Source organism: Triticum urartu, chromosome 7, assembly GCF_003073215.2.
Source record: "Triticum urartu cultivar G1812 chromosome 7, Tu2.1, whole genome shotgun sequence".
Classification (NCBI taxonomy): domain Eukaryota; kingdom Viridiplantae; phylum Streptophyta; class Magnoliopsida; order Poales; family Poaceae; genus Triticum; species Triticum urartu.
Genome location: NC_053028.1, coordinates 651,733,350 through 651,759,942, shown reverse-complemented (window position 1 = coordinate 651,759,942; position 26,593 = coordinate 651,733,350). Strand labels below are relative to the sequence as shown.

Genomic DNA, 26,593 nt, shown 5'->3' with positions numbered 1-26,593 from the left:
TTTTATCGACGGATTCCGCTGCCGCGCAGCAGAATCTGAACCAAAGGGCGAACCCAGCAGAATCCGATTCCAGAAATCCGCTGCCAAAATCTGAACCAAAAGCGGAAGCAGCCCAGGACGTGCTTTCCTAAATCTGATTTCGCTGCGGGCCAAATCTGAAAAAGCTGTATCAGCTGGTTTGCCAAATGATCTACATCTTTTTCACATCAGATTTTTCACAGCTGTTTTTCTACAGCAGATTTTTCACATCTGTTTTTAGAAATCCACAGCCGAACCAAACAGGGCCTTAGTGTATGCAGCACCTTCAAAAAAAATTGACCTACGACACTCCATGTCTTGTTAGCACATGAAAACACTTACTTGACCACAAGAGAATCAACAAAATGGAAATTTCAAGAACTCGATGAGAAACCATTGTAAACATCTCAAGCACTCTAGAATTTTTTATTTACTTATACCTTAGATAGACATTCGTTTGCTCTAGAAATCTCTACGCAGATATTTGCTAGTCTACCCAATTTAGAGATGCTTGCCTAAATATTTAAGTAAGAATGCACACACATATACAAACGTAATAATTCATCTAAGTGGCATAATTTATTGTGTGCGGGATTGTGTTTTTGTCATTTTTATTTTTCTCGCATCCATCTATGCAGATCAATTCAAATGAAGATTTTATGGGAAAACTATTAAAAAATAACCAATGTAAATGTCTTTAAATTTTTTAGGGCCAATAAACAGAAGTACATTTGCGTTGTTGTACATATCTGTTGGCAAATAATGGCTTGCCTTAATAATTAGCAGCGTGGTTATATTGTTGGTTTTGCTAAGCATATAAATTAGAAAATATATTTGTGAAAATAGTATATTGACGGAATGAGTTATAAATAAGTAAAAAATCTGATTTATTTTGGTAAGCAGAAGACCTTACAATACGTGTTGAGGCCGTATATTGATAGAATAAGTTATAAATAAATATAAAATGTGACTGGTTTTTCTAAGGGTGCTTGGTAAATATATTTGTGAAGATCGAACATTAACAGAATGACTTATAAATAAATATAAAATGTTTTAGGTTCTGTTGCATTTAATAAATATGTAAAATATGTGATTAAATTTGCTAAGTGTAATAGAATTTTTTTATTAATAAAATGTATTGACAGAGAATCCATGATGTAATACTCTTTTTAGTATAACTTTGCACCATTGTTCCCACACGGTGCATTCACCATAACAATGTGCTCATCACCATTTTCGCCCTCCACCTCCACCTCCCCGATCATACTTTGCCACCCTGCTGTTCATCCTGCCTTTAGTGGAAATATTGTGGCATGCTATCCTCATCACATGGGCACTCTGTCATTTATAAGTATAGAAGTGGAACGGTGGGGAGTAAATAGAGGAAATGAGAAAAGAATGTAAGGAAGAGAAACATATTTGCATGTCGAACACACGCTTAGGCTAGAGCTCGTCGGTATATAATTCGAGATAAATAATGTGATCACAACTTGTGATCGTGACTTGTCTCAAATTTGAGTGTGTGCTGGATTCCTGTGATATGAATGATAGTGTGATTTATGGTCTGTGTATGAAACTTATCTGTCACTAGCATAACAAGAAGAGGCGTGATTAGTTTCCTTGAGTCGCATAGTTAGAGTATGTGTCCACTTCTCCTTTACCACATAAAGTTTCTCCACTCGAAAGATTAAAGGAAGCATGTGACATCACCTTGAGGGTCGGAAATGTGCTTAATTCTAACAATCTACGACACTTGATTTCTGAGTGCAAGTATATCCTTTATATGTATGCCAGGGTGGTCTCCCTGAATCACTTTGATTTGAGATTTGGCAATGCATAAAATGTGAAGACAATCTTCTCCTTAGTATAAGTGTGCAACTAGAGATCGAGGATCATGCATGAGGTTGGGCAATGCCTCTATATCCCAATGTTTTTATCTCAGTTTGCTCATGATTAATTATACTATCGAGGGTAAGTCGATTTCCCCAATTCTCCGTGCCGCACTTCCCTTATTTTGTCCCTAAAGGCTCGTGTTTCCATGACAAGGATGGCGCATGTCTAGGCCACCGACATCTACATACGCTCTCCCCTAGGTGATTTTCAAGGCGTTCAGAACTCCAAGATAGGACGAAGAAGCAGACCAAGATGGTGACAGACTAAGCCACCGACCAAGGCCCCAATAAATAGGCATCCACCAACACGATCATGACGTCTAGAAGCTTAAAGTTTGTCGGTTATTCTAGCCATAAACTTGTTTAAACATCATTTGCACTTGATGATTGTAATCACTTCGTCATATAATTTCATACAGGTAGAAGTAGGGTATGTTACTCATCACATGAGGGGCCCAAACCGAGGTAAAATATGTGCCTCGTGTTTATCTGGTAAAATGAGGTGACATACCATTGTCATACAAATTATGTGCAGCTCTGGAACTATTATTGTTAGGTATTTGGAAACAAAAAGACCTCGACGGCTGGCGCTGACAGTGGGGATCCAGTACCTCACTTGGCCTCACTTACTTCTTTATCTTCATTGCATCCACTAGCTCGAATATATGACTACCCATTCCTCTTCAGAATGCTCCTCCAGTACCTCACTTGGCCTCACTTACTTCTTTATCTTCATTGCATCCACTAGCTTCGGATGGTGGCAACGAAGATCCCGCAACGCCTACTACGTCGACCTAGACATCTAAAGAGCCTGATGGATCCATCAAGTTGATCCCGACTAGGCAAACAAGCAACAATCTAGTCAAACTAGTAGGAGAAGAAGCTGGGAAGGCATCTAGGCCAAAAGTGATGTGCCCCTCGTCAAATCTTTCGACACAAGAAACGCTGCCGTCAAACACCGACAAGTAATCCTTAGGCGGAGAACATCACTCACGGGAGCCAGGACGTGACGACCGATGGGAGGCAGAAAAGCAAAACATATACTCCTTCCGTCCGGAAATACTTGTCCTACAAATGAATAAAATGAATGTATCTATAACTAAAATAAGTTTAGATACAACCATTTGTAGGATAAGTATTTCCGGACGGAGGAAGTATAAAAAAAGGGACTCTTGAAACCATTCAATGTCTGCATCAAGCCATTTATCAACATGGAATCACGAAGGAACCAAAAGGATGCTCATAAAAGGAGGAAGCAAAAAACTGTACTATCGTGGGAATGGTGCAACTACCGTAAAAGCATCACTCGTGCCACAACAACTTATCGAGGCTGAGAGCGCATTTTCTATTTGTAGCAGCCGCCAATTACTCTCATATGGTGACCCCCCGATCAAACAAGATGAGGGCTCATTCGATTTGGAGGATTTCATAACGTAGGAATTAGGACTAGTATAGAAATTTTATAGGATGGCACTTGCCACCCTAAGGAATTGGCTCGCCTCGTTCCTACGCGCAAAATGAGCTTTGAATGGATGTGTAATTTCCTCCAAAAACACAGGAAATGAATAGTATTCCTACGAAATTCCTATACACATTTCCTACAAACCGAACGCTTCTATAGGAAATTTCCTTCGGGATCCTTGTTCCTATCTGTTTCCTATGAAAATCCTCCAAACCGAATAGGCCCTGAGTGGGCACAAGAACAGAGTACAGGACTTGGGTTCCTGGCCGATTTTGGGAACCTTCTAGTAGGTTCTTGAATCGGTTTTATTTACTGTTTTTTCAGGGTTCTTTTGTTTTCCTTTTTTCTTCTCTTTTGATTTTTTTGAAAGGAAATTCTTTTGTTCAAGATTTTTTCAAAAATGTTCAGAAAATTTTAAAATGGTTGCAATTTCAAAATTTATTGTAAAATTTAAGTTCGGGAATTCAAAATTTGTTTGTGTCTTCCGAAAATATTTGGGATATAAATTTTTCATATTATTAAAAAATGTTCGAATTCCCAATAAAAATTTGGTTTTTCAAAATATTGTTCGGAATTTGAAAATGCATACAAAATTTTAAAAATGTTCAAACTAAATCACATTAGAAAATGTTTGAACTTCCAAAAATGATTGGAGTTTAGAATTTTGTTTCATAATTCAAAAAATGCTCAAAAAATTCAGAAAATGTTTGCTATTCAAAAAAGGGTCTCATTTTAAAACAAAGTTGTGTGTTACAGTGCAGTTCGCTACAGGCAAAGCATGGGTCTCTCCCTCGTTGCATGCGCCTGCTCGCGTCGCAATGGGCCGGCCAGTTAGTGCACGTCATGTGCGAAGAAGCATCTATTTGCCTCAAAGAGCTCCCTACTTATTTTAGGCTTCTGACCGAGGAACCGCCACAAAACAGGCTGAAGAAGTCTTGGGGTGTCAACTTATTAATAGCAACGATTCCAGTGAGGACCAACAAAGAAGCCACATAGCGAACGCCTTGGGTCTGACTAAATTTTGCACTTCATTAAACTCCGATAATCATCTTATTTTAGGGGGTCCAATAAGAGAGCAACTAGTTAACGAGAGCTCCTTCGGGAGCCTCGCAACGATCAACGTCACTTGGCGCGCTCTCAGTCATTCGTCACGTGTCGTGCTCTGGGCGCTCCGGAATTTTTTTTATTTTTTCGCATGCGTTTTCGGCTTTTTAAACGGGTTTTTCCGACGTTTTGGTTTTTCACCGGTCGTCCTTAGCTTTTCGATAAAAAAAATTGCGCGAAAAATGCGTTTTTTTCTTTCGCGAGAGTCACAGTTTTTCTTCCACGAGAGGCACAATTTTGGTTTCGCGAGAGTCACGGCCGTGCCTCTCGAAAACGGAAAAAATAAACGCGTTTTCTGTTTTTTTTTTCCTTTCGCGAGAGTCACGTTTTTGCTTCCGCGAAAGGCACGGGTGTGCTTTCACGAGAGTCACGGCCGTGCCTCCCGGAAACGAAAAAAACGTGTTTTCTATTTTTTTCGCGAAAGTCACGGTTTTGCTTCCGCGAGAGGTACGGGTGTGCTTTTGCGAGAGTCACGGCGTGCCTCCCGGAAACGAAAAAACATGTTTTCTGTTTTTTTCCTTTCACGAGAGTCATGGTTTTGCTTCCGCGAGAGGCACGGTTTTGCTTCCGCGAGAGTCACGGCCGTGCCTCTCGGAAACGGCAAAAAACGTGTTTTTTGTTTTTTTTCTTTCGCGAGAGTCACGGTAGTGCCTATCGAAAATGGAAAAAAAATATGTTTTCTGTTTTTTTCCTTTCGCTAGAGGCACGGTTGTGTTTTCACGAGAGTCACGACCGTGCCTCCTCTGAAACGAAAAAAAACATGCTTTCTCTTTTTTTTTGTTCCACGAGAGTCACGATTTTGTTTCCGCGAGAGGCACAGTAGTGATATCGTGAGAGGCACGGGCGCGCCTGTTTCGGAAAGGAAAAAAACCAGTGCCCCTAGTTCGGGTTTTTTTTGTGAAAAAAAGTTTGTCAAAACCTATCAATATGGGATCTAGTTTTGAAGATCTCGACGCGAGGAATCCAACGATGAAAGCGGTTCGAGATTTGGACGCACGGTTTAAGAGATAAAATATTTTGAATAATCAGATCTATGAAGAAAAGGGAAAACTCCAGGTTGCGACAAGTGGCGCGCTGCATGTGCGTCACTTGTCGCAACCAGAAAAGTTGGAGTGATCTTTACAACGAGTATTCCTCAGCTAGTGATTTTGGTCCAATAATTATCTAAAAAGGACACCATCCTCTAACAAAAGCCGAAAGCCCAGTGATAGACAGTGCTGCCCCGAATATAGAAATCATAGGCAACCCCAATATCGATGAGAAACAAAAATAAACTCGCAAAAATAAATATTGTGAAAGCAAAATAGGATGGAAACCGAATAAAAAAAGATGGGAATGGGTGTTCTTATATTTGTTTCTGCATTTTCCATCAGAAAGTGGAAATGCATATTGAAGATCTTCAAACTAAGCCTAGAAAGATAAAACGAACACGAATACAAAAAGTGATGTTCACAAAAGAAATACGCTCTTTGCTATGAAAAAAAACACGACAAAACCAACAAACTTCTCAATCTGGCAAGATTAATAAGGTGTGAATAGGCCTATTCATACACTTAATGGCCTAATTAGCCCACTGATTTTCTGGTACTACCTCTCTCTCAGTTTACAGGGCGTATGCGTATCCCTAGGTCGTCAATTTGACTAACCTAATACAAGTCATATATTACAAAAAGTATAGCAATATTAACTTTAGATGTTCTGTTTTCAAACGATATAATTTTTGTGTCATATAGTTTATATTAGGATGATAAAATTGACAACCTAGATATACGCGTAGAACTTATAAACCGAAACGGAGGTAGTACCTTCTTTACTTTTTTGCTTAATCGGGTGGTCGCACACCCATGTTCCAAAAATGCGCACCGAGGCCTATTCATACGCTTATCATGGCAAAATGAAATATCCCACGAAGCTAGAGCTCCCTATTTCGATGGCACGTGCTAATAACGGGATATTTTTACGAGAAAACTTTTGATCTATTCATTTTTAGCCATGACAGTACAACGAACACCAGAAATATTAGAAATTACATATAAATCCGTAGACCACCTAGCGACGACTACAAGCACTGAAGCGAGTCGAAGGCGTGCCGCCGTCATCGCCCCTCCCTCATCGAAGCTGGGCAAAACATGTTGTAGTAGACAATCGGAAAGTCGTCGTACTAAGGTCACATAGGATCAGCGCACCAGAAGAGCAACCGTTGCCGATGAAGAGTAGCGTAGACCGGGAGGATCCAATCTGAAAATACACAAAAACAGGACGAATGACAATCAGATCCGAGCAAATCCATCAAAGAAAGATCTGCCGGAGACATACACCTCCACACGCCCACCAATGGTGCTAGACGCACCAACGAAACTGGGACTGGACGGGAAGAATCTTATTACATCTTCAGGGAGCCGCTGCTATCACACCTTCCGGAGAAGGACACAAGCCCTAACAAAACTCTAAGAAACCCATCGATAAGGGTTGATCCACCGTGCCCCATGGCCCTAAGGCCACAATAGGCGAGGTGGACCGGCAGTGGCACCATCGAGAGGCATAGAAACCCTAATACATTTTTTGTTGATGAGGCGGCATCTTTCATATTTCCTTGTTGGACTATAGAGGCAACACGCTAATAGTGGGATCTAACTACATTCTAGAAAGAAAGACCCAACCCTCTCCAGAAGAGAAGATGCAAGCGCTCGGTGCCTTTCTATGCATCGACGGCAGACCAAGCCTAAGCTGTTGAAGAATTTTCGCCCCATCAGTCTTTGCAATGTGCTTTACAAGATTGCTTCCAAAGTCTTAGCCAACCGTCTGAAATCTATTCTGCCTATGGTGGTCTCGGAGAGTCAGAGTGCCTTTGTCCCCGGCAGGTTGATCACGGATAACACCCTTATTGCTTATGAGTGTCTTCACACCATCCGGAAACAGCGCGTGAAGAAACCCTTCTTTGCTCTTAAGATCGATATGATGAAAGCTTATGATCGTGTGGAGTGGAGCTATCTGCATCAGTGCCTGACCAAATTGGGTTTTGCAAGTTTGTGGATTGAGACTGTCATGAGGTGTGTGACGAATGTCCGTTATGCCGTGCGTGTTAATGGTGAGCTTACTGAACCGGTGGTTCCTTCTTGTGGGATTCGTCAAGGGGATCCAATAAGCCCATATCTTTTTCTCTTATGCTCTGAAGGTTTTTCTAGTCTGCTATTTCAAAAGGAGGCTCGTGGCGAGCTACATGGGATTCATAACGGCCGTCATGGCCCGTCTATCTCACACCTCCTGTTCGCAGACGATAGCATCTTCTTTGCAAAGAGTGATTCTCAGAGTGTGGCTTCTTTGGAATCTACCCTTAATTCCTACTGTGCGGGATCGGGCCAAACTATTAACAGAGACAAGTCGGCGTTGTTCTTTGGCAATCACTGCCCCACAAGTGTCAAGGACAGGGTTAAGGCACAATTGGGCATCAGCAACGAATCCTTTCAAGGCTCATATCTGGGTATGCCGACGGAGGTTGGTAATTCTCCTACTAGTACCTTCAAGTTTCTTGTTGATAAGGTATGGCAGAACATCTTTGGTTGGTCTGATCGTCCTATGTCTAGAGCTGGTACTGAAACTTTGCTAAAATCAAAGACCCAAGCTATTCCCACCTTCATTGCTAGCTGTTTCCGTTTACCAGTGGCTGTTTGCGAGAAATTCACGCAGATCATGTCTGACCAATGGTGGGGCCGAGAGGATGGCAAGAAGAAAATGCATTGGCGCTCATGGGAGTGGCTTTCTACGCCGAAATCCCTTGGGGGTATGGGCTTCAGGGATATGGCGCTCTTCAACCAAGCTATGTTGGGCAAACAAGGTTGGAGACTTCTGACTGACCCCGGATCTTTGTGTGCTCGGGTTCTAAAAGGGAGGTATTTTCCGTTTGGTGATTTCTGGAATGCTCCTGCTCCTAATTCTGCCTCGGCCACTTGGCGAGCTATTTTGCATGGACGGGACCTGCTTAAGAAGGGTGTGCAATGGGGGATAGGGGATGGCAGTAGTACTCTCGTCGTCAAAGACAATTGGATCCCTTCCACTCCTCCTGCCATGCTTCGAACTCTTTCTCCCATTCCAAGCTCGGCTACAGTCCACTGTTTGCTGGATGAGGAGAGTGGGAGCTGGAACGAGGAGACAGTGCGTGCTTTCTTTCCTGTTGAAGTGGCTAACGACATCCTCAAGCTTCATGTTAATCTGGAGGGGGGCCCGGACTACGTGCGCTGGTCGTTCACTAAATACGGTCATTATTCCGTCCGGTCAGCCTACAATATGGTCAGGACGAGCAAGTTTCTTTCGGCTCAAAGTGGAAATGGTGGGGGTCAGCACTCAGGTTGGCCCTTGGAGGAAAAACTTTGGAAGAAGATCTGGACCATCAAGGTGCCGAACAAGATGAAGATCTTGCTGTGGAGATTTGCTCACAAATGTTTGCCTTCGGGGGAACAATTGCAGCGTCGACATGTCCCAACGAGGACTGATTGTGTTTTCTGTGGCCGGGCCGAAGGTGTTGAGCATGCATTGCTTTTCTGTGTCCATGCTAGCTCAATCTGGGAGGAGATCAAGGACGTCTTTGGAATCAAGTTGTATCGCTCCTCTTTCTCTTCGCCAAAGCAATGGCTGCTCGATCTGCTTGGCCGGTGTTCTGGCAGAGATATCTCCATCATCACGGTCACTATGTGGCACATCTGGGAGGCCCGTAATGCTACTCGAAATGAATCGGATCCTCCTCATCCAAAGCGGACCGCTGCGAGGACGAGGGCTTATGTGGATATGATCTTCCAGTATCTTTTCAAGCCTTTCGCTGCCTCTAGGCGTGCTACTTCAGCGCTTGGTTTCTGTTGGACTCCGCCATCGCCTGGTATGCTCCTGGTATCTTTTGATGCTGCGGTCTCCGTCGAGAGTGCTTCTTCTGCGGTGGGGGTAGTGGTGCAGAACCATTCTGGGCAGTGTGTGGCAGCTGCCTCCGAGCCCCTGCCTGTTGTCTCGTCCCCGGAAGTGGCTGAGGCCCTCGCTCTCCGTCGGGCGGTGCTGCTGGCGGGCGAGAAGAATTATGACACGGTGATATTTCAGTCCGACTGCCTCTCGGTGATTCAAAGGATTCAATCTTTGAGCCGGGACCGATCCATGGTGGGTTCGATCATAGCTGACATCAAGATGGCATCTCGATCTTTGCCTTCTGCCTCTTTTATGCATGTTCGTCGGCATTAAAATATTTTAGCATATGTTCTAACTAGATCTAGTCTGAACTCTATGAGTCCTTGTGTTTTTCATTCTGCTCCGGATTGCATACGGGAGACTCTGTGTAACTTGTGTGCATGATTAATAAAGGCCGACGTTCTCTAAAAAAACGCTGGGAGTTTTTTTTGAGAAATTTTTTCATTCAAATCATGAATCAGTACAAAGTAGTTGACCCTTACAAACACAGTAAAACGCAAACACAAAGGACCATGAACATCTAGAGTATACTAAGACAACCATAACACAAGAAGATCTCCGAAGCCCTATGTCATCATCCCTGAATCTTGAGAGAAGACTCATGGAGCAGAAAGATCTGCAACTAGTCGCAAACAGGTCGTCATCTCCGACCACGGTACAATTGCCGCCACGCTGCTTCCTCCTTTCTTGACACCAGCGCTGAGAGGGCATGGACATCAATCCAACACACCTGTAACAGCCATCGCCATCTTTGGCTTTGAGTACCGCGAAAAGTGTCCCTTCCGGAAGGAAGAGAACTCGAGTCATCCGACCGGTCCAGCACCGCGGCCGGCCATCCGCCCGGACAAAGCAGGATCTCCCACCAGCATCAGCGTAGAGGAAGGAGAAGAATAGCAGCAGCAAATCATACCAACAAGGAAGAAGAAAGGTCTTCGTCTCCCTGCCTCGATCGCCCATCTGAGGATCCAAACGATCAGTGCCGATGGACCTCCAACCATCATAGCCCGCGACCTCGACGAGATCCGAGGATCCCCAACACCGCTGACTCCTAGACGAAGGCAAAAGCCTTGCCTGACCGCGAACTGAGCCCGGAGAAACTTATTCCGACGCGACACCACCGCAACGGCCTCGGCAGTGTCTTCCTCAACCCTAACCCTACCACACACCCACCTAGCGAACAGACCCGAGGTTCCCCCTCCCTCCCGCCGCCGGAGCGGCCGACGGAGAGAGAGGGAACCGGCGGCGCGCAAGGGATCCCTCGCCTCCTTGATCGCCTAGATCCTACTTTTCCGGGCGCGAGGGAGTTGACAGTATAACTGTTGATCTGGCAGGTGTCCTTTTCTAACGTCTCGTGTTGAAGATGGCCTTAACAGAGAATCTCGTCGTTGACACTTTCTATTTTTACCAAATTTTTTAGGCCATTATTCTAGCATTTTTCTAACCTTTTGCTTATGATTGCCAGCTTTCGCAGTCAAAATTCTCCTAAGGAAGAAAATTCTTTTCCCAATCCGACAGCGGCGGAGGCAAGGTCAATGCGGAGCTGGCGCTGAGATAAAGAGTCTGACTAATTCGCCGGCAAAACAAGAAATGAACGCCCGGCTCCTTCGATCATATCCTATCCTAAAGAAAAGTCAGTGCACGCGTGGACGTAGTACTAGTATACACTCGGGCATGGCGCATGGCACGCAGCTCCCATGCGGTCACGCGGACCCGGTCCTTTTTTTTAACATCAGTACAGATGCAAAGCGTTTATATACATATACTTATACTCATCTCTATAAACGCACACACGCACATCTTACTTTTATGAGTATCTTCAAAAGACTGAGCCAGCATATCATGTTTACCGTAGGTGCCTCGTCGTTGAGGGAAACATCTCCTCCCACTAAATACACATCACCGGAAATCATAAAATAAATTTAGAAATTAATGCAAGCATCAAAATTTAAATCCTAACCATCCAAATACATGTTGGTTTGCGCGGACCCAGTCTCTTGTTGCGTGCATAACAGATGGATGGTCACTTGGGTCGTGTCAGCGTCAGAGCAAGGTAGACTAATCAATGTCACCGTTTTGGTTTATGTCAGCATCAGCGTGCAGGAAGTCATGTATAGGCAGAGCAATCGGCAATGGATTACTCGTTATTACTAGTACGTAATAACGTATCTTCTTCGTCGTAGATATGGAGGGACGTGTCCCGTTTCGGTCCATCACGGCACCGCCGATGTCACCATGCGGGACAAACAGTAGGAAAAAAAACGACCATAGACGCAAGAAGAGCATGCACGGTGGCGCCGGTGTTTGCGGCCGGCGGCGGCCGCGGACGCGGACCGGTACGCGCTGGTGACCTCCACCTTGCTTTTTTTTCTCCCGAAACCGGTCCATAAGGATCCCGATTCATTAAAAAGAGGGTTGAACGCTTAATTAACGAAAAATCAGGATAAAACCATCACAACAGCCCACATAGGGCAACACCGCCTGACTTGGCCACCCACACGAAGATACAACAATGCTGCATAGAGGAAACACAAACTTAAGGGCGTCACCAAGTGTTATCGTCATCACTCCTCCACGACCAGCGACTTCGACGTCACCATCGTCTTCCACCAACGAAGTCCTCGTCGTCACAAACACCGAAACTCATGCCGGCCTATGCCAAACAGTCGGCCACCGGCGCAGGCGCCAGACAACTCCGACTAAGAAGACCACCAAAACACAGGGAGAGATGGACAGAGTTGGGGCCAACTAACACCTCCTCGAAGACCACCGGCCACTTGTCATCGTCGCCGCCTAGGCACCTCCCGGGCAGCTCCGACTCCGCGACGGCATAGCGAGACCCAGAAGAGACCTGTCAAGCATGCCGGGTAAGCATCGACAACCGAAGCACTGCCGCGACCCTGCACCGCTAGCCATCATCATCGTTGCCAAACTGGACGCCGCACCGCCACATTGCCGACCGGGCACCTGCCGACCGCAGAGTCATGAGCGTCTAGCACATGCAGAGCGCGAATGGGAACCAATGCTCTTCAAGGCGACGCCCCAATGAGGGAAGCGACGATGCCGACGCCGTCGCCCAACCCAACCGGGCCTTAGGCTTTCACCTGAAGAGCTGGATCTTTAGCTAAGGCCCGCCTTGCTGGGTTTTTTCTATTGTTGTGTCACTGGATTTGAAAACGACGAGGTTTTGCCAATTTGTGATGGGTCCAAAATGGCAAAGTTTTGGTAAGATTTTGTCCTATTTTATATAAATAGATTGCATGTGGCCTTTCCATAAAAAAAGCTAAGTATATTGTTACGAGAAAAAAACAAACACAACATTAAAATGGGTGCTGCATATAGATCGGTTAACCGGAGAAAACCCATTTGTTGTCGATTCTGTTCGCAACATTGGATTCTTGGCTTATCTTTTTCTTCCTCCCATTCGCATTGCCAGTTCAGTCGCGCCCCTTCTTCCTTCTCCTCATGCATCGCTGAGCCTCCCGCCGGATGTCGCTACTTTTGGACCATTGAAATTTGGGCTTATCTTTTTCTTCATCCCGCCCGCGCTGGCATTTTTGATGGAGTTTTCAGGTTGCGATCCCCTTCTTCCTTCTCCTCATGCATCACTGAGCCTCCCGCCGGACGCCGCTACTTTTGGAGCGTTGGAATTTGGGCTTATCTTTTCGGTGGAGTTTCCAGGTCGCAATTTCCCTTCTTCCTTCTCCTCATGCATTGTTGAGCCTCCCACCGGCCGCCGCTACTTGCGGGGGGGGGGGGGGGGCTGCCATGTGCCGCCTTTTTTGCCTCATCCTTCTTGAGCATCCGCGGCCCCAACCATCCAACTATACATGCTAGGATCTCTTCCTCCGACTCCCCCTCTCCCAGACAGTCAAGTTCCTTACTTGTCACTGTCTATGATGCCGCCGCCGCGTCGTCGACGGCTCCGGCTTGCTCTAGGCGGGACCTTGCCGCAGCCGGTCGCGGCGTTCCTGTCTCACCTGAGGGTCACACACTTGGGAGAATCGACCGAGGCAAAATAAAATCCTAATTTCCCGAGGAATAACCGCCGAATCGCTCTTGCACCGGGCGATTTGGGCGCGCCGCTACCCTAGCCGCCGTCGAGTCCCAATCTAATCCCTCCTCTCCTCCCGTCGCCGCCGGGCTAAGCCCGAGGGCAGATGGCGGTGGCGGGGGTTTCTGGGCGGGGTCCCCGGCGTGTGGAGGCGCGACTGGTCGAGTCCTGCGGCGCGGTGGCCGTCCCTGCTTCATGGCTACGGCGGGCGGCTTTACGGCCGATCGGATCTCGGATCGATGGCGGCGGCAATGGAGGGCTTGGTGGATGGGTCGGTTGTACATGTGGTTTGGCTTCTGGTCAGATCTGATCTGGCCGGTGCGGCCTACTTCATGCGCGGCGGCGGTGGTTAGTGGCGGTCTCATGCACACGAGGCTAGATGGAGGTTCCTCGAGCAGATCTGGGTGAAAACCTTGCTCTTGGCTCGTTGCCAAGGCCGGCGATGGTGGCGTTTTCTGCGTCGTCCCCTTCCTGAAGGCATCATGGTGCAGAAGCTCTAGACCCCTATCCGCCACCTCCAGGGGAAACCCTAGATCGGTTGATCGGATGATGGCATTGCTCTTGTGTCGTATCCCTCTTGGGGGCGTCATTCTTGGAGGTATGCATTGGCTCGAGGGACCAGTGGACGACATCTGTGGTGGGGCGGCGTTCCATGTGACGCATCGATGACGTGGAGTTTTGGTGGCGTGGCGCGGTAGGGCCTCGACGACAGGTGTGTGATGATGAACGCACGCGGGGAGAAGTTGTTGTCTGGGGCCGTGGTGGCGTCGACAGCAGGCCTGGCAAGGTCGATGCTCTGTATTTGCTCTGAAGATGGATCGATGGAAAACGGCGGCGACGACCTAAGTGCGTCATAGCGGTTTGTGCCTCAGACCTAGTATGTGGGTTGGTTGGAGTCTCCCGCTTCAGATGTTAAGCTTAGGTGAAAGGTTTGGGTATTCAATTCACACTTTCTGCACCCCTTGATCAATGGATAGAAGTAGCGACAGATGTTGTCAAGATGGTGGCTTTAGGCATATTGATGTATTATTTTGTAAAGTCTTTACGAATAATTAATAAAGTGGCTACATGCATCTTCCAGATGCAGAGTCCGAGGAACATCCTCCTTTTCCTAAAAAAAGAAGCAAAAGCGAATAATGGTTAGCAAGACAAAGAATAGTTCTATGGACAGTTATTCCAGCTGACATTCTGAAGAAAGAGACAAACACTAGGTTAGCAGCCACTTTGCACCGGCAATCACGCCCAAATAATCTCAACCAAGTGCCTAACGATGTACTGGCACGATCATTAGTTCATTATTACGACTAGCTGAATCGCAAATACCATGTCGAACTAGTTGATTAACGGAATGTATAAAAGTACACTAACAACCTGTCGTGTTCTCTTGACCCGGCTGCTACGACCTACGAGGACGAAGACGAGGTCAGTGCATGCATCGACAATCGTACCACCATCAGCGTGCGTTACCTACCGTACAGTGCGTGCGTGCGTACTCACCGTCTACTCGGTCTCACTTGCACAACAGATTAGATTACCTGACCTGTATGCGCTAGCCAGCCGTGACTTCATCGCTCGAGCTCCCCATTTATGCAGGCCATGCCCATGCAGACCTGATCGGCATCCGACGACCCCGGACGGACCACCATGGCGGCGCCAGCGGTTGCATCGGTGGCTCTGCTCTTGCTCTCCTGTCTAGCGGCGGCGGCGGGAGACGACCGGGACGCGCTGCTGGCGTTCAAGGCCGGCGTGACGCAGGACCCGACGGGCGCGCTCCGGTCTTGGAGCAACGATAGGCGCTTCTGCCGGTGGGCCGGGGTGAACTGCAGCGCCGCGGGGCGCGTCACGACGCTGGACGTCGGCTCGCGCCGCCTCGCCGGCACGCTCTCCCCGGCCGTCGCCGACCTCGCGCACCTCGAGGTCCTCAACCTCACCGACAACGCCTTCACGGGAGCCATCCCGGCCAGCCTCGGCCGGCTCGGGCGCCTCCGGTGGCTCAGCCTCTGCGACAACGCCTTCACCGGCGAGATCCCCGCCGCGCTCCGCGGGCTCGGGAACCTCACCACCGCGTACCTCAACAACAACAACCTCACCGGCGGGGTCCCCGCCTGGCTCGGCGCCATGCCGAAGCTGACCATGCTGCGTCTGGCCAAGAACTCGCTCTCCGGCCGCATCCCGCCTTCGCTCGCGAACCTCAAGACCATCCAGAACCTCGATCTCGCCGAGAACCTGCTCGAAGGCGAAATCCCCGAGGGCCTCGCGCGCCTCCCGAATCTCCAGTTCTTCACCGTGTACCAGAACCGCCTCTCCGGCAAGATCCCGCCGGGGTTCTTCAACATGTCGTCGCTGCAGGGCCTCGCCCTCACCAACAACGCCTTCCATGGGGAGCTCCCGCCGGGCACAGGCACGCACTCGCCCAACCTCGTGTACCTCTTCCTTGGCGGCAACAACCTCACCGGGCCCATCCCGGCGACGCTCGCCAACGCCACCCAGCTGCAGTTCCTCAGCCTGGCCAACAACAGCTTCACCGGTCAGGTGCCGCCGGAGATCGGCAGGCTCTGCCCCGTGTCGCTGCAGCTGTCCAACAACAAGCTCACGGCGACCGACACCGGCGGCTGGGAGTTCCTGGACAACCTGACGAGCTGCGACGCGCTATCGGAAATATTCCTCGGCGGCAACAAGTTTTCCGGCGCGATGCCGAGCTCCATCGTGCGCCTCTCGACGCTCCAGGCGTTGAGTTTGTCGGGCAATCGCATCTCTGGTGTTATACTGCCGGGCATCGGGAACCTCGTCGGGCTACAGGCGCTGGACCTCCGGCATAATCTCTTCGCCGGCGCGATCCCGGAGGGGATTGGCAAGCTGAAGAACCTCCAAGAGCTGTACTTGCAGGGGAACGAGCTGACCGGGCCGGTGCCGTCCACCATTGGCGACCTCACGCAGCTGCTTAGCCTCGACCTCAGTGACAACTCGTTGAACGGGACGATCCCTCCCAGCCTCGGCAACCTCCAGCGCCTTATGCTGCTCAACCTCTCCCGCAATGGGCTCGCCGGCCATGTCCCGAGGGAACTGTTCGGCCTCACGTCGTTGTCGTCGGCGATGGACGTGTCGGGTAACCAGCTGGACGGCGTACTCCCGCGAGAGGTAGGCCAGCTTGTGAAACTCACGTTCATGACGTTCGCCGGGAACCGCTTATCTGGCGACGTGCCGGCGGAACTCGGGAGCTGCCAGAGCATGGAGTTCCTCGACCTGGACAGCAATCTCTTCGCCGGAAGCATCCCGCCGTCGCTGAGCAAGTTGAAGGGGCTCAGGATGCTAAACCTGTCGAGCAACAGGTTATCCGGCGCCATCCCGCCGGAGCTCGGCCAGATGACGGGGCTGCAAAAACTGGACCTCTCGCGGAACGAACTGTCCGGCGGCGTGCCCGTGGGATTGGAGAACATAAGCTCCCTGGTCGTGCTCGACGTGTCCGGCAACAACCTCGTCGGCAACGTCCCACAGCGTGGCGTGTTCGCGAACGCGACCGGGTTCAAGATGGCCGGCAACAACGCGCTCTGCGGCGGCGCAACGCAGCTCAGGCTGCCGCCGTGCCGGACACTCGCGGATTCCACCACCAGAGGCTCTCACCTGTTCCTCAAGATCGCGCTGCCCGTCATAGGGGCCGCTCTGTGCATCGCCGTACTGCTCACCGTCCTCCTGTGGCGGCGCAAGAGGAAGTCGAGGACCACGAGCACGGCGGCCCGCAGCGTGCTCAACGGCAACTACTACCCAAGGGTGTCCTACGCCGAGCTTGCGAAAGCCACCGACGGTTTCGCCGAGGCGAACCTGGTCGGCGCCGGGAAGTACGGGTCCGTGTACCGCGGCACCCTGGCACTGAAGACGAAAGGAAACCTGGCTCGCGATGCCGTGGCCGTGGCGGTGAAGGTGCTCGACCTCCGGCAAGCCGGGGCGTGCAAGACGTTCCTGTCGGAGTGCGAGACCCTGCGGAGCGTGCGGCACCGGAACCTGATCGGCATCGTCACCTGCTGCGCCAGCGTGGACGCGGCCGGCGGCGAGTTCAGGGCCCTCGTGTTCGACTTCATGCCCAACTCCAGCCTCGACCGGTGGCTGCACCCGGGGCCATCGGACGCGCGCAAGCGTGGCGGCCTCAGCCTGGTCCAGAGGCTGAGCATCGCCGTGGACATCGCCGACGCGCTCAGCTACCTCCACAACAGCTGCGACCCGCCGATCGTGCACTGCGACCTCAAGCCCGGCAACGTGCTCCTCGGCGACGACATGACGGCCCGCATCGGCGACTTCGGCCTCGCCAAGCTGCTGCTCCTCGACACCGCCGGAGGCACCGAGAGCACCATCGGCATCAGGGGCACCATCGGCTACGTCGCGCCGGGTACGTCTCTCTCCATCATGCTACTTTTCCACCATGGCATGTCAGGTGTCACGATCACTTGTCTGAAGAAACTCTTGCGCATGCTGTGCCATTTGCAGAGTACGGCACGACGGGGAGCGTGTCCACGGCCGGCGACGCGTACAGCTACGGGTTGACGCTCCTGGAGATCCTGGCCGGGAAGGCGCCGACGGACGGCGGGCTCGGGGACGGCACGACGCTGCCGGAGTTCGTGGCGGCGGCGTTCCCGGAGAGGATCGAGCAGGTGCTGGACCCGGCCCTGCTGCTGATGGAGGGGCTGGACAGATCAGTCTCTGTTTCGGCTTCGATGTCGACCATGTCGACGGTGTCGACGTCGTATTCGGAGGACAGCGAGGTGCGCGTCACGGCGCGGGACTGCGTGGTCGCCGCCGTGAGGGTCGCGCTGAGCTGCTGCCGGCGGGCGCCGTACGAGAGGATGGGCATGAAGGAGGCCGCCGCCGAGATGCACCTCATCAGAGACGCCTGCCTTCGCGCTTGCGGTGCAAACAAGCCTGTGGTTTAGCTAGCGTGCTCCCTCTGACAGCCGGAGCAGTGAGTTCGATAGATAGCAGGATCTTGCTTCTCCATATTACTCCCTACTGTACAAAGCTAGTGCAATGTTGAGTTATTTATTTTGAAACGGAGTGAGTATATAAACAGATAAACGGGATTACTACATTGGCCTCTGTGCCAAGAGCGGGATGAATGCAAGTGTATTCAGGGAGATGCACCATGGTTTGATCTCCCTTGGCTTATGGGTGCATTAGCAAACATCTAATCATGTGGGAAAAGAAACAGAAGCTATAATAATCTAGTAATGAACAGAAGATAGGTACAGCTCCATTTGGTTCAGGTGGCAAGGAATTCAGATTCCTTAGCTTCAAACATCCATTGCCATCTCGCTACCTTAAAAGGATAAGAGCATCTTCAATAGATGGTCCAATTTTGGCGGTCCAAAACCAGAGATGTAAAATTTGGACCGTCAAAAAGTGCGTTTTGGAGCTCTGAAAAAAGCTCAACTCCAACAGATAATCCAAATTGATGGTCCAAAAGAGCAACTCTAATAGATGGTCCAAAATGAAGATGTAAACGACATACTACTAGTCCATTCAACGTAGTTTAAACATCAAATTCAACATAGTTTCATACATGAACTTCAACTACTACTTATTCAAACTACTAGATAAACTACTCCTCATCGTCGGAGTTGCGGAACTGCGCCCAGAACTCCTCCTTCATCGGGTCGTCGCACCCCTCCTCCTCCTCCTCCTCGTCCGAGAAGTCTGCCCAGTCATCCTCGGAAGAGGACTCGATGGGGATCACCATCGAGGGACCGGCCTCGTCCTCCTTCTTCGGCCCCTTCTTCTTCTGCTCCGCCTCACGCTTCTAGTAGTACTCCAGCTCGGCATGGACGTACTCCGGATGCTCCCGAGCAAACCTCGCCATCACCTCCTCGTCGGTCTCGCCAGCACTGACGACAACCGACGGCTTCTTCGTCTTCTTCTTCTTCGTCATGATCTTCTTCATGTTGATGCCCTGCAGCACAAGTATCTCCGCTTCCGCCCGACTCTCGATCTTTGGAAACTTGAGGTGCGACGGAGGCCTCTCGGCACGCCACACCGCCACGTCGTAGGCACACGCGGCCTCGTGGGCGGAGGGGTACGTGTCGATCCACCAACGCCTTCCGGTGTCGGAGAACTCCACACCCCAGTTACCGAAGGGCTTCTGCCTCACGCCGAAGAAGCCCGACTTGCCCTTCGGCGTCTTCTTCGGCGCCATCGGAGAGCAGCGGCGGCGTGCGGCCGGGGCGGTGGCGGACGGAGCCGGGCGGGGCGGAGCTGCGGGGCGGCGGCGGCGTGCGGGGCGGTGGCGGACGGAACTACGACGGGCGGGGCGGTGGCGGACGGAGCTACGACGGGCGGGCGGGCGGAGTTATTTTTACATTTGGACCCTCTATTAGAGATGCTCTAAATACACAATGAAAATGGTCTTTATGAACTCATTTCTCCATAGCTTTGCCATGTGGTTCTGGTGGCAAGGAGTCCAGATTCCTTAGCTGCAATGCCATTTCCCATACCGTCTGTGCTACAACTACGGATGTTTTACAGGACTTTACAGGCAAAGGGTGAGGTGGGTTGTTTTAATTGGTGATTAGATGAGGCGGGCCCCATCCTGAAAATGAGGGGGGGGGGGGGGGGGGGGGGGGGGGGGGGGGGGGGGGGGGGGGGGGGGGGGGGGGATTAGTGAGGTGAGAAGGGCCGGTCTGTAACCTCCTGTAAAAACAATCCGTACGTTTAGCATTTTTGTTCCCATACGCCTTCTGAACTCACTTTTTATTTATTTTCCCATTATTGTCCTTAAATACTGCACGACAAATGTAAAGTAAAAAACAATGGGCAAAGAAGGAAAGGGAACACAGGGAAGATACTGAATATGAAAGATATCGACACTCACAAACACATGACGCTGGATATTACAAAGATAGTGTGGCAAAACCATGGAGGAACAACGGCTACATTATTCTTTGCCGTTAGATTTAACCCTTGTTCATCCTTCAGGATGGACACGGTCCGGTTCGGTCCATGACCGAGCCACCGTTTGGACCGGCCGGCAGCGGTCCGGACCAGACCGGAACGACCAGTCTTGCCGTCCTGTTTCTTAGGACCGGACCGGTAGAGGCAAAGCTCGGGCCAGCCCGAGCGGACCGGACAACCACCATCAGTAACGAGGTGCGTGGGAGCAGCGGCGAGGTAGGCGACGTGCAGGAGTGCTCTGGCGAGGTGGAAAACACCGCGGGCGCCGCTCGAGGTGGGCGACGTGCGCGGGCGGCGCGGCTGTTACTCATGAACGTGGACTCATTACTAGTTTTTGTGTTGCACGCAAGTAATATAGCACGTGCATGAACCCACGATTTGCAGTGCGCCGGCCTTGCCGTGATTAGCGGCTCAAATCGGACGTGTAGATAATCGTCAGATGGTGCCGTAATTTTTGGAACCAACCTTGTTTCCCTCGTACTTGCTGTTTTCTGTTCGACTGAAAAAAAAACCGCAAAAGAAACGGCACCGTGGATGGCGTGTGATTATAGGAAGCGCCCGGTATTAAATCTAGCTCCTTCCAAAAAAAGCACTTGCCTCATTTGTTGGATGAGAAAATTACGGAGGAGCATTTCTCTGCGTGCGTGCTGTGCTGAAATAGTATCACGGCCGGGCGTTTTTCCCACAGTCCAAAAAATAGTATTTGCCGTGCCATGGCACTGAAATCCGCAGCCATGGCATGAATTGGTCCGACGGTTGGGGTCGACGGCATGGTCTAGAACTCGCGAACGGCGGCGGTGCACGCACGACAGCGACGGCAAGAGGCCACAGGGCACGGGGAGGAGAGGAAGGAAGGTGTGGGCAAGCTCAGGGACATGGTGGTTCAGCCCAGTTCAGCCGGTGGCCGCGACGACGAGGAAGAGCAACAACGATGACTATGTTTTCTCGGTCCGCTCGGTTGGACCGGTTAAAGACCGGACTGGACCGAGATTTTTTCGGGCCTGATGTGGCAGACCGAACCGGCCATTTTACGTAGCGTGCCAGGACCGAGCGGGCCAAGACCGAACGGGCCATGAGCGGGCCGAAAAGCCCGCTTGGTACGTCCAGCCTGATTCATCCTATTCCATTACAACAAGTCTAGATTTGACATATATAGATTGTTTTGCCTGTCATAGACCTACAATCATCATGGAACATGATTCGCTGTAATATCAAGAGACTACTCAACTACATAATCTAAATATAAAAGTATAAGCAGAACAGAACCATATTAGAACGGGAGCACGCAGTCAAAGGAAAAAATGTGTGATTCACTTAAATGCTCTAGAAAGGTCTTTAAAAAATTACAATGAGGTCAGCACAATCATATTACAATGGGACTACACAATCATAGAAAACCCTTTTGTGCTTCACTTCAAAGCCCTAGAGGTCTACACAAATGTTAAGAAAACATTACAAGGATGTAAGACTTTGCACATAGGGCAAAATTAGCAGGACCGCTGTACATCGGTTTCTCTCCAAAACCGTACAAAAAAGCTTCAAGCAAGTAATGAAGTTTGAATCAAGAAAATGGACAACACAAAGCATGTGGTGATTTCAATACCGTGGAGCACTGAGCAGTACATTATTCAGTGATCCAAAATTGCAAAATACTAAAATGAAGGTGGTTCTTCATATTCCATTTTGCCCTAGAGTATGTGTAAGAATATACTATTACAGGCCGAATGTGTTTTTTCATAGAAAAGACCAATCAAAAATAAATAAAAACGTATTTTCTATTCAGCAAATGAAGAATTCACTTGTCCACATAGACAAATACAATTATATGTAGCAAGCATAAATGGACTGGACTTAGTTAAATAAACACTCTAAGTTGAATAGTAGTATAGAACAGTGGTCTTGCATCCAAGGTTGGAAAAAGCGGTAGGCGTAAGCGAGGCGGTTGGCCTTCGCCTAGTGCCTAGGTGGTAATATAGTTTTCACTCGTAGTGTATTTGTGATTATTATATGAGTGTTGATATTAGTTTAGGACATATAAATAAGTTAATTACCGTCTACTGCCAATGAAATATAACCCGTTTGGCATATCAGTGCAGTATGTGGCATGATTTCTTGCTTGGGTAGGCAATTCTTTGCTTGCCTTACCTAGACCTCCATTTATGCCCTAGGCGAGGCGGTTGGCCATTGCCTAGCGCCTAGGCGTGCCTAAGCGCTTCCTATGCACTGCCTTTTCCAACAGAGCTTGCATCTCAGATCTCCACAAAATGAGAATTATGCATTTTTAACTTTGAATTAGCAAAATGAAACTAGAAACTAGAGTTTGAAATATGAACGGCAAAAGAATTGTTAGATATAGGATCCATTATATAAAAAACCTGTTTTGCAGTATTAGAAAAATATGAATGGATAAAAACAATTAAATTAGATTAACTGGCACGGACTCAAGACAGAAAGTAGATAATGTGTTACTACTGAAGTTTTTTGTTTTGAGGGAGGTAGCAGGTAGGTGATGGGTGATGAGGGGGCTAACCTTTTTTCTTAGCGGGTGACGAGGGGGCTAACTGAATGAAAATTTGGCGTCACAGCCCGGAATGTCATGGGTCGGACCCATTAGACCTTGTACAATGGGAGGTATTTAGAGAGGTGCTTAGGAAAATAAACCGAGTTTTTCTGAAGCACCGGTGTCTATTTCTACAGAAGAGACGCTTAGTTAAGCGTCTACCCTGTACAAATAAGCACCGGTGCTTAAATAAAGCTTGGTTTATTTCTCTAAGCACCTCCCCTAACCATCTTCCATTGTACAAGACCTTACTAGGCCTCATTCCAGCGTTTCTCCCACTCAGGTGCGCCGCCGGCCCTCTTCCTCTCTCCCTCCTCTCTGTTGCGCCGCTGGCCCTCTCCCTTGCTCCACATCCTGCACTGCCGGACCTCTCCCTCGGTCCATCTCCTGCGCTGCCGGTTTTCTTCCTTGCTCCTTCTCCTGCGCTCCACCAGCCCTCTCTTCCTTCGATCTGCGTGGGCGGCTGATTCATCTCATCCTCTCCCCATCTGCAGGATACACAAGTGGAAGAAGGCAGGGGTGTAGGTGCTACTCAGGCGCGGCGGCAGAGCGAAGCACACCCTCCTCTCCTAAGGTACGAACCTCTCTTCCTCTCCCCATGTATATGCTGCTGTCCAGTAAATTTTTTGCCGCTGTCCAGTTACACATTTTTGTTAAAATTGCTGTTGTCCAGTACATCTTTGCAATATATGGTGATGTGTACTATTCTTGATAGCATGCATCAATTGTAGATGGTCAAGAAGACATACAAAAGAAAAAAAATGATGGTTAGGGGAGCCGCTGTTTTCTTCGCACTTGCTGCAATGGTAGTCATTGTTCGTGCTACTCCCTTTCAAACCACGACGAGTAATTTGGAACGGAGGGAGTATAATATAAGGAAGAGAAGACCACGTATTACATGTGGCCCAATGCATGAAAGAGATAGAATCAGATTGATTATCTAAACCAATTTTTTTGGCAAAAGCGATGTGTTGTGTAAAAACATGTTAAGGTTTGAAAGAGCTGTGTTCTTATGCTTATGTGACATACTGAGGGATCGCAATTTGTTAGAAGACAGTCCACATCTTATCGTGGAGCAGCAATTAGCGATGTTTTTGGATACAGTTGGGCATAACCTTCGAAATAGGGTTATTTCAGCCATTTTTTGTAGATCATACGGCACAATCAACATCTTTTTTAGAAAGGCTCTTCATGCCATAGGCGACCTTTGTAATGATTATATAAGGCCACCATCATTGGAGACCCCCACCAAAATTGCAGGAAATCATCGAGCGAGCAAGGCCCACTTCTAACGCTCGCTGCATCCTCCCTGATTCCCACCCTGCTCTTCTTCATCGCGAGTGCCGGCGGCGGTGTAACGCCCCAGACACACCCACCAGTGGTCGTTACTCCTGGCGGGATCTAGACCGGCCCCACAGATCAATACTAGTCTTTTCTGCGCACTTTGTCCTCACTCGTGCGCACCCGGGAGCAACTTCCCGGTCGGTCACCCATCCTAACACTACTCCAAGCTGAGCACGCTTAACTGTGGAGTTCTGTCCGAATGGACTCCCGAAAAAAAAGGAATTCCTTATTGATATGAGTAGTCTATCATCCCTATTAAGCCAGACTATCACATACACCCCCACTAAGAGGAACCGACGTCCTCATCGGGCCACAGGAACGTTCCCTCTTGGCACATATGTCTGTGCATCCAGTCCGATACATGTGCCATGCCGGGTGCTACGACGGGTCACAAACGTCATGAACAATATGACCGCGCACCTGTCTGCAACCATCCGTGTAACCGCGAGGGTCGGCTCTGATACCAACTTGTAACGCCCCGGACACACCCGCCGGTGGTCGTTACTCCTGACGGGATCTAGACTGGCCCCACAGATCAATACTAGTCTTTTTTGCGCACTTTGTCCTCACTCGTGCGCACCCGGGAGCAACTTCCCGGTCGGTCACCCATCCCGACACTACTCCAAACTGAGCATGCTTAACTTTGGAGTTCTGTCCGAATGGGCTCCTGAAAAAGAAGGAATTCTTATTGATATGAGTAGTCTATCATCCCTATTAAGCCAGGTTATCACAGGCGGCTGGTAGAGACGCGAGCCGAGAGGTGCAGGAGGCTACAAGTGGAGAGACCGAGCGAGCGATGGGCCGGAGGATCCTCAACGATGCGTTGCGCATGATGGTGAACGCGGAGCGGCGGGGGAAGGCTACGGCGCAACTCCAGCCCATCTCCGGCGTCATGATCTCGTTCCTCAACATCATGAAGCACAGAGGTACCAGCTACTATGTGCTCCCTCTCATCAGGCTGCTGCATGGTGCTACCTACTGATGTAATAATCTTGTATTTGAATCACTATGCATTATACACCTTCATTTCTCGAGAGCAAGTGAAAAAATAAGTTATTTGGGTTAGTGGCTGCCTTTTCTTTTCAGAGTTTATTTGGGTTAGTGGCTGCCTTTTCTTTTCAGAGTTCTCAGCTTGGTGCTACCTACTGATGTAATAATTTTGACTTCAGCATGTGAAAAGAAAGGATTTTTTTATAAACTTGTAATGTTGTTTGGTCTCTTATGTTTGCTCGGCTAATATCTGTGTTGTGCCCCTGCCTCCTGCCCCCGCAGTTGCAATTTAAGCTGTTCAGAGTTTATGAGAACATTTCTTTTACTTTGCTATTTTACCTTGAAATTTATTTTCCTGACTTTTTTCAGGTTACATAAAAAATTTCGAGGTATTTGATCCACATAGGGTTGGAAAAATCACCGTGGAACTTAAGGGAAGGATTAAAGATTGCAAAGCTCTCACTTACAGGCAGGATCTCAAGGCTATGGAAATAGAAAAAATACAGAACTAGGATGCTTCGAACAGGCAGGTATGTTGTCAACTCATATTTGATTTTTGTGAACATTCATATCTTCTGTTAGTTGAGGGATACAGTTATCTTGCTTGGTCTATTTTGATATTGTTATGGATACCGAATGGACCAGGAAGGTGAAGATATGGTGTGCCAGACCTTGCTAGTTTAAATGTACATTAGGGTTAGGAGCAACTAATATTTACTAGATCAGACAGTATTTTACTTTTACTAGTACGTAGGGGATGTTTGGTTTGTAGTCTAAGTGTGCCACCCCGAACCATTGTCATGCCACAACATCTTAGGCATGTGTTTTGTTCATTGCCACACTTTTCTAGATACACGGTCGACATGTCATAGGCTCAGTTTTTTTGCCAAATCCTACCACACTTGTGGTGAACATTTTGTTCGCCACACTTTGCCCAAGGTTAGATGTGGCTAAGTTAGTCATGAACCAATTATGCCCGAAAAGTTTTGAAAACATTCTAATCAACATGCCATTGTGGGTTGTGGCAGATTTTTGAGTAATTGAGTAAATAAATTAAGCCATGGAAGAATATAGCATAAATGTTCATCTTTCCCTGCTGCAAAAACCACTTTTGGAAAGCAAGGCAAGTGAAAAACTCTACAGGTTATCTCTTTTGTATGACAGACCATAGAAGGTTTGCTAACTTAGTTGAATTGTTTTGCCACAAATACGAGTCCTATATCTTTTCATTTAGAGATGACTGGCAAGTGAGTAGAAGCACATCTCAGGGAAATTCACTAGTAGAAAACAGG

General features: G+C 49.0%; 2 protein-coding genes and 1 pseudogene across 2 annotated transcripts; 2 read left to right on the top strand and 1 right to left on the bottom strand.

Moving 5' to 3' along the window:
- The first annotated feature begins 14,974 nt into the window (after nt 1–14,974).
- On the top strand, nt 14,975–18,527 carry LOC125523546 (putative receptor-like protein kinase At3g47110). The gene is made up of 2 exons (XM_048688574.1): nt 14,975–17,855; nt 17,954–18,527. Exons 1-2 carry the CDS (start codon nt 15,119–15,121, stop codon nt 18,394–18,396), a joined length of 3,180 nt encoding a protein of 1,059 aa, XP_048544531.1. The 5' UTR covers nt 14,975–15,118; the 3' UTR covers nt 18,397–18,527.
- Nucleotides 18,528–19,061: 534 nt separating this feature from the next.
- On the bottom strand, nt 19,062–19,652 carry LOC125525255 (annotated as a pseudogene).
- A 5,455-nt stretch (nt 19,653–25,107) lies between these two features.
- Nucleotides 25,108–25,989, top strand: LOC125525667 (40S ribosomal protein S15a-5-like). Its single transcript, XM_048690664.1, has 2 exons — nt 25,108–25,237; nt 25,671–25,989. Exons 1-2 carry the CDS (start codon nt 25,108–25,110, stop codon nt 25,811–25,813), a joined length of 273 nt encoding a protein of 90 aa, XP_048546621.1. The 3' UTR covers nt 25,814–25,989.
- Nucleotides 25,990–26,593: the final 604 nt, after the last annotated feature.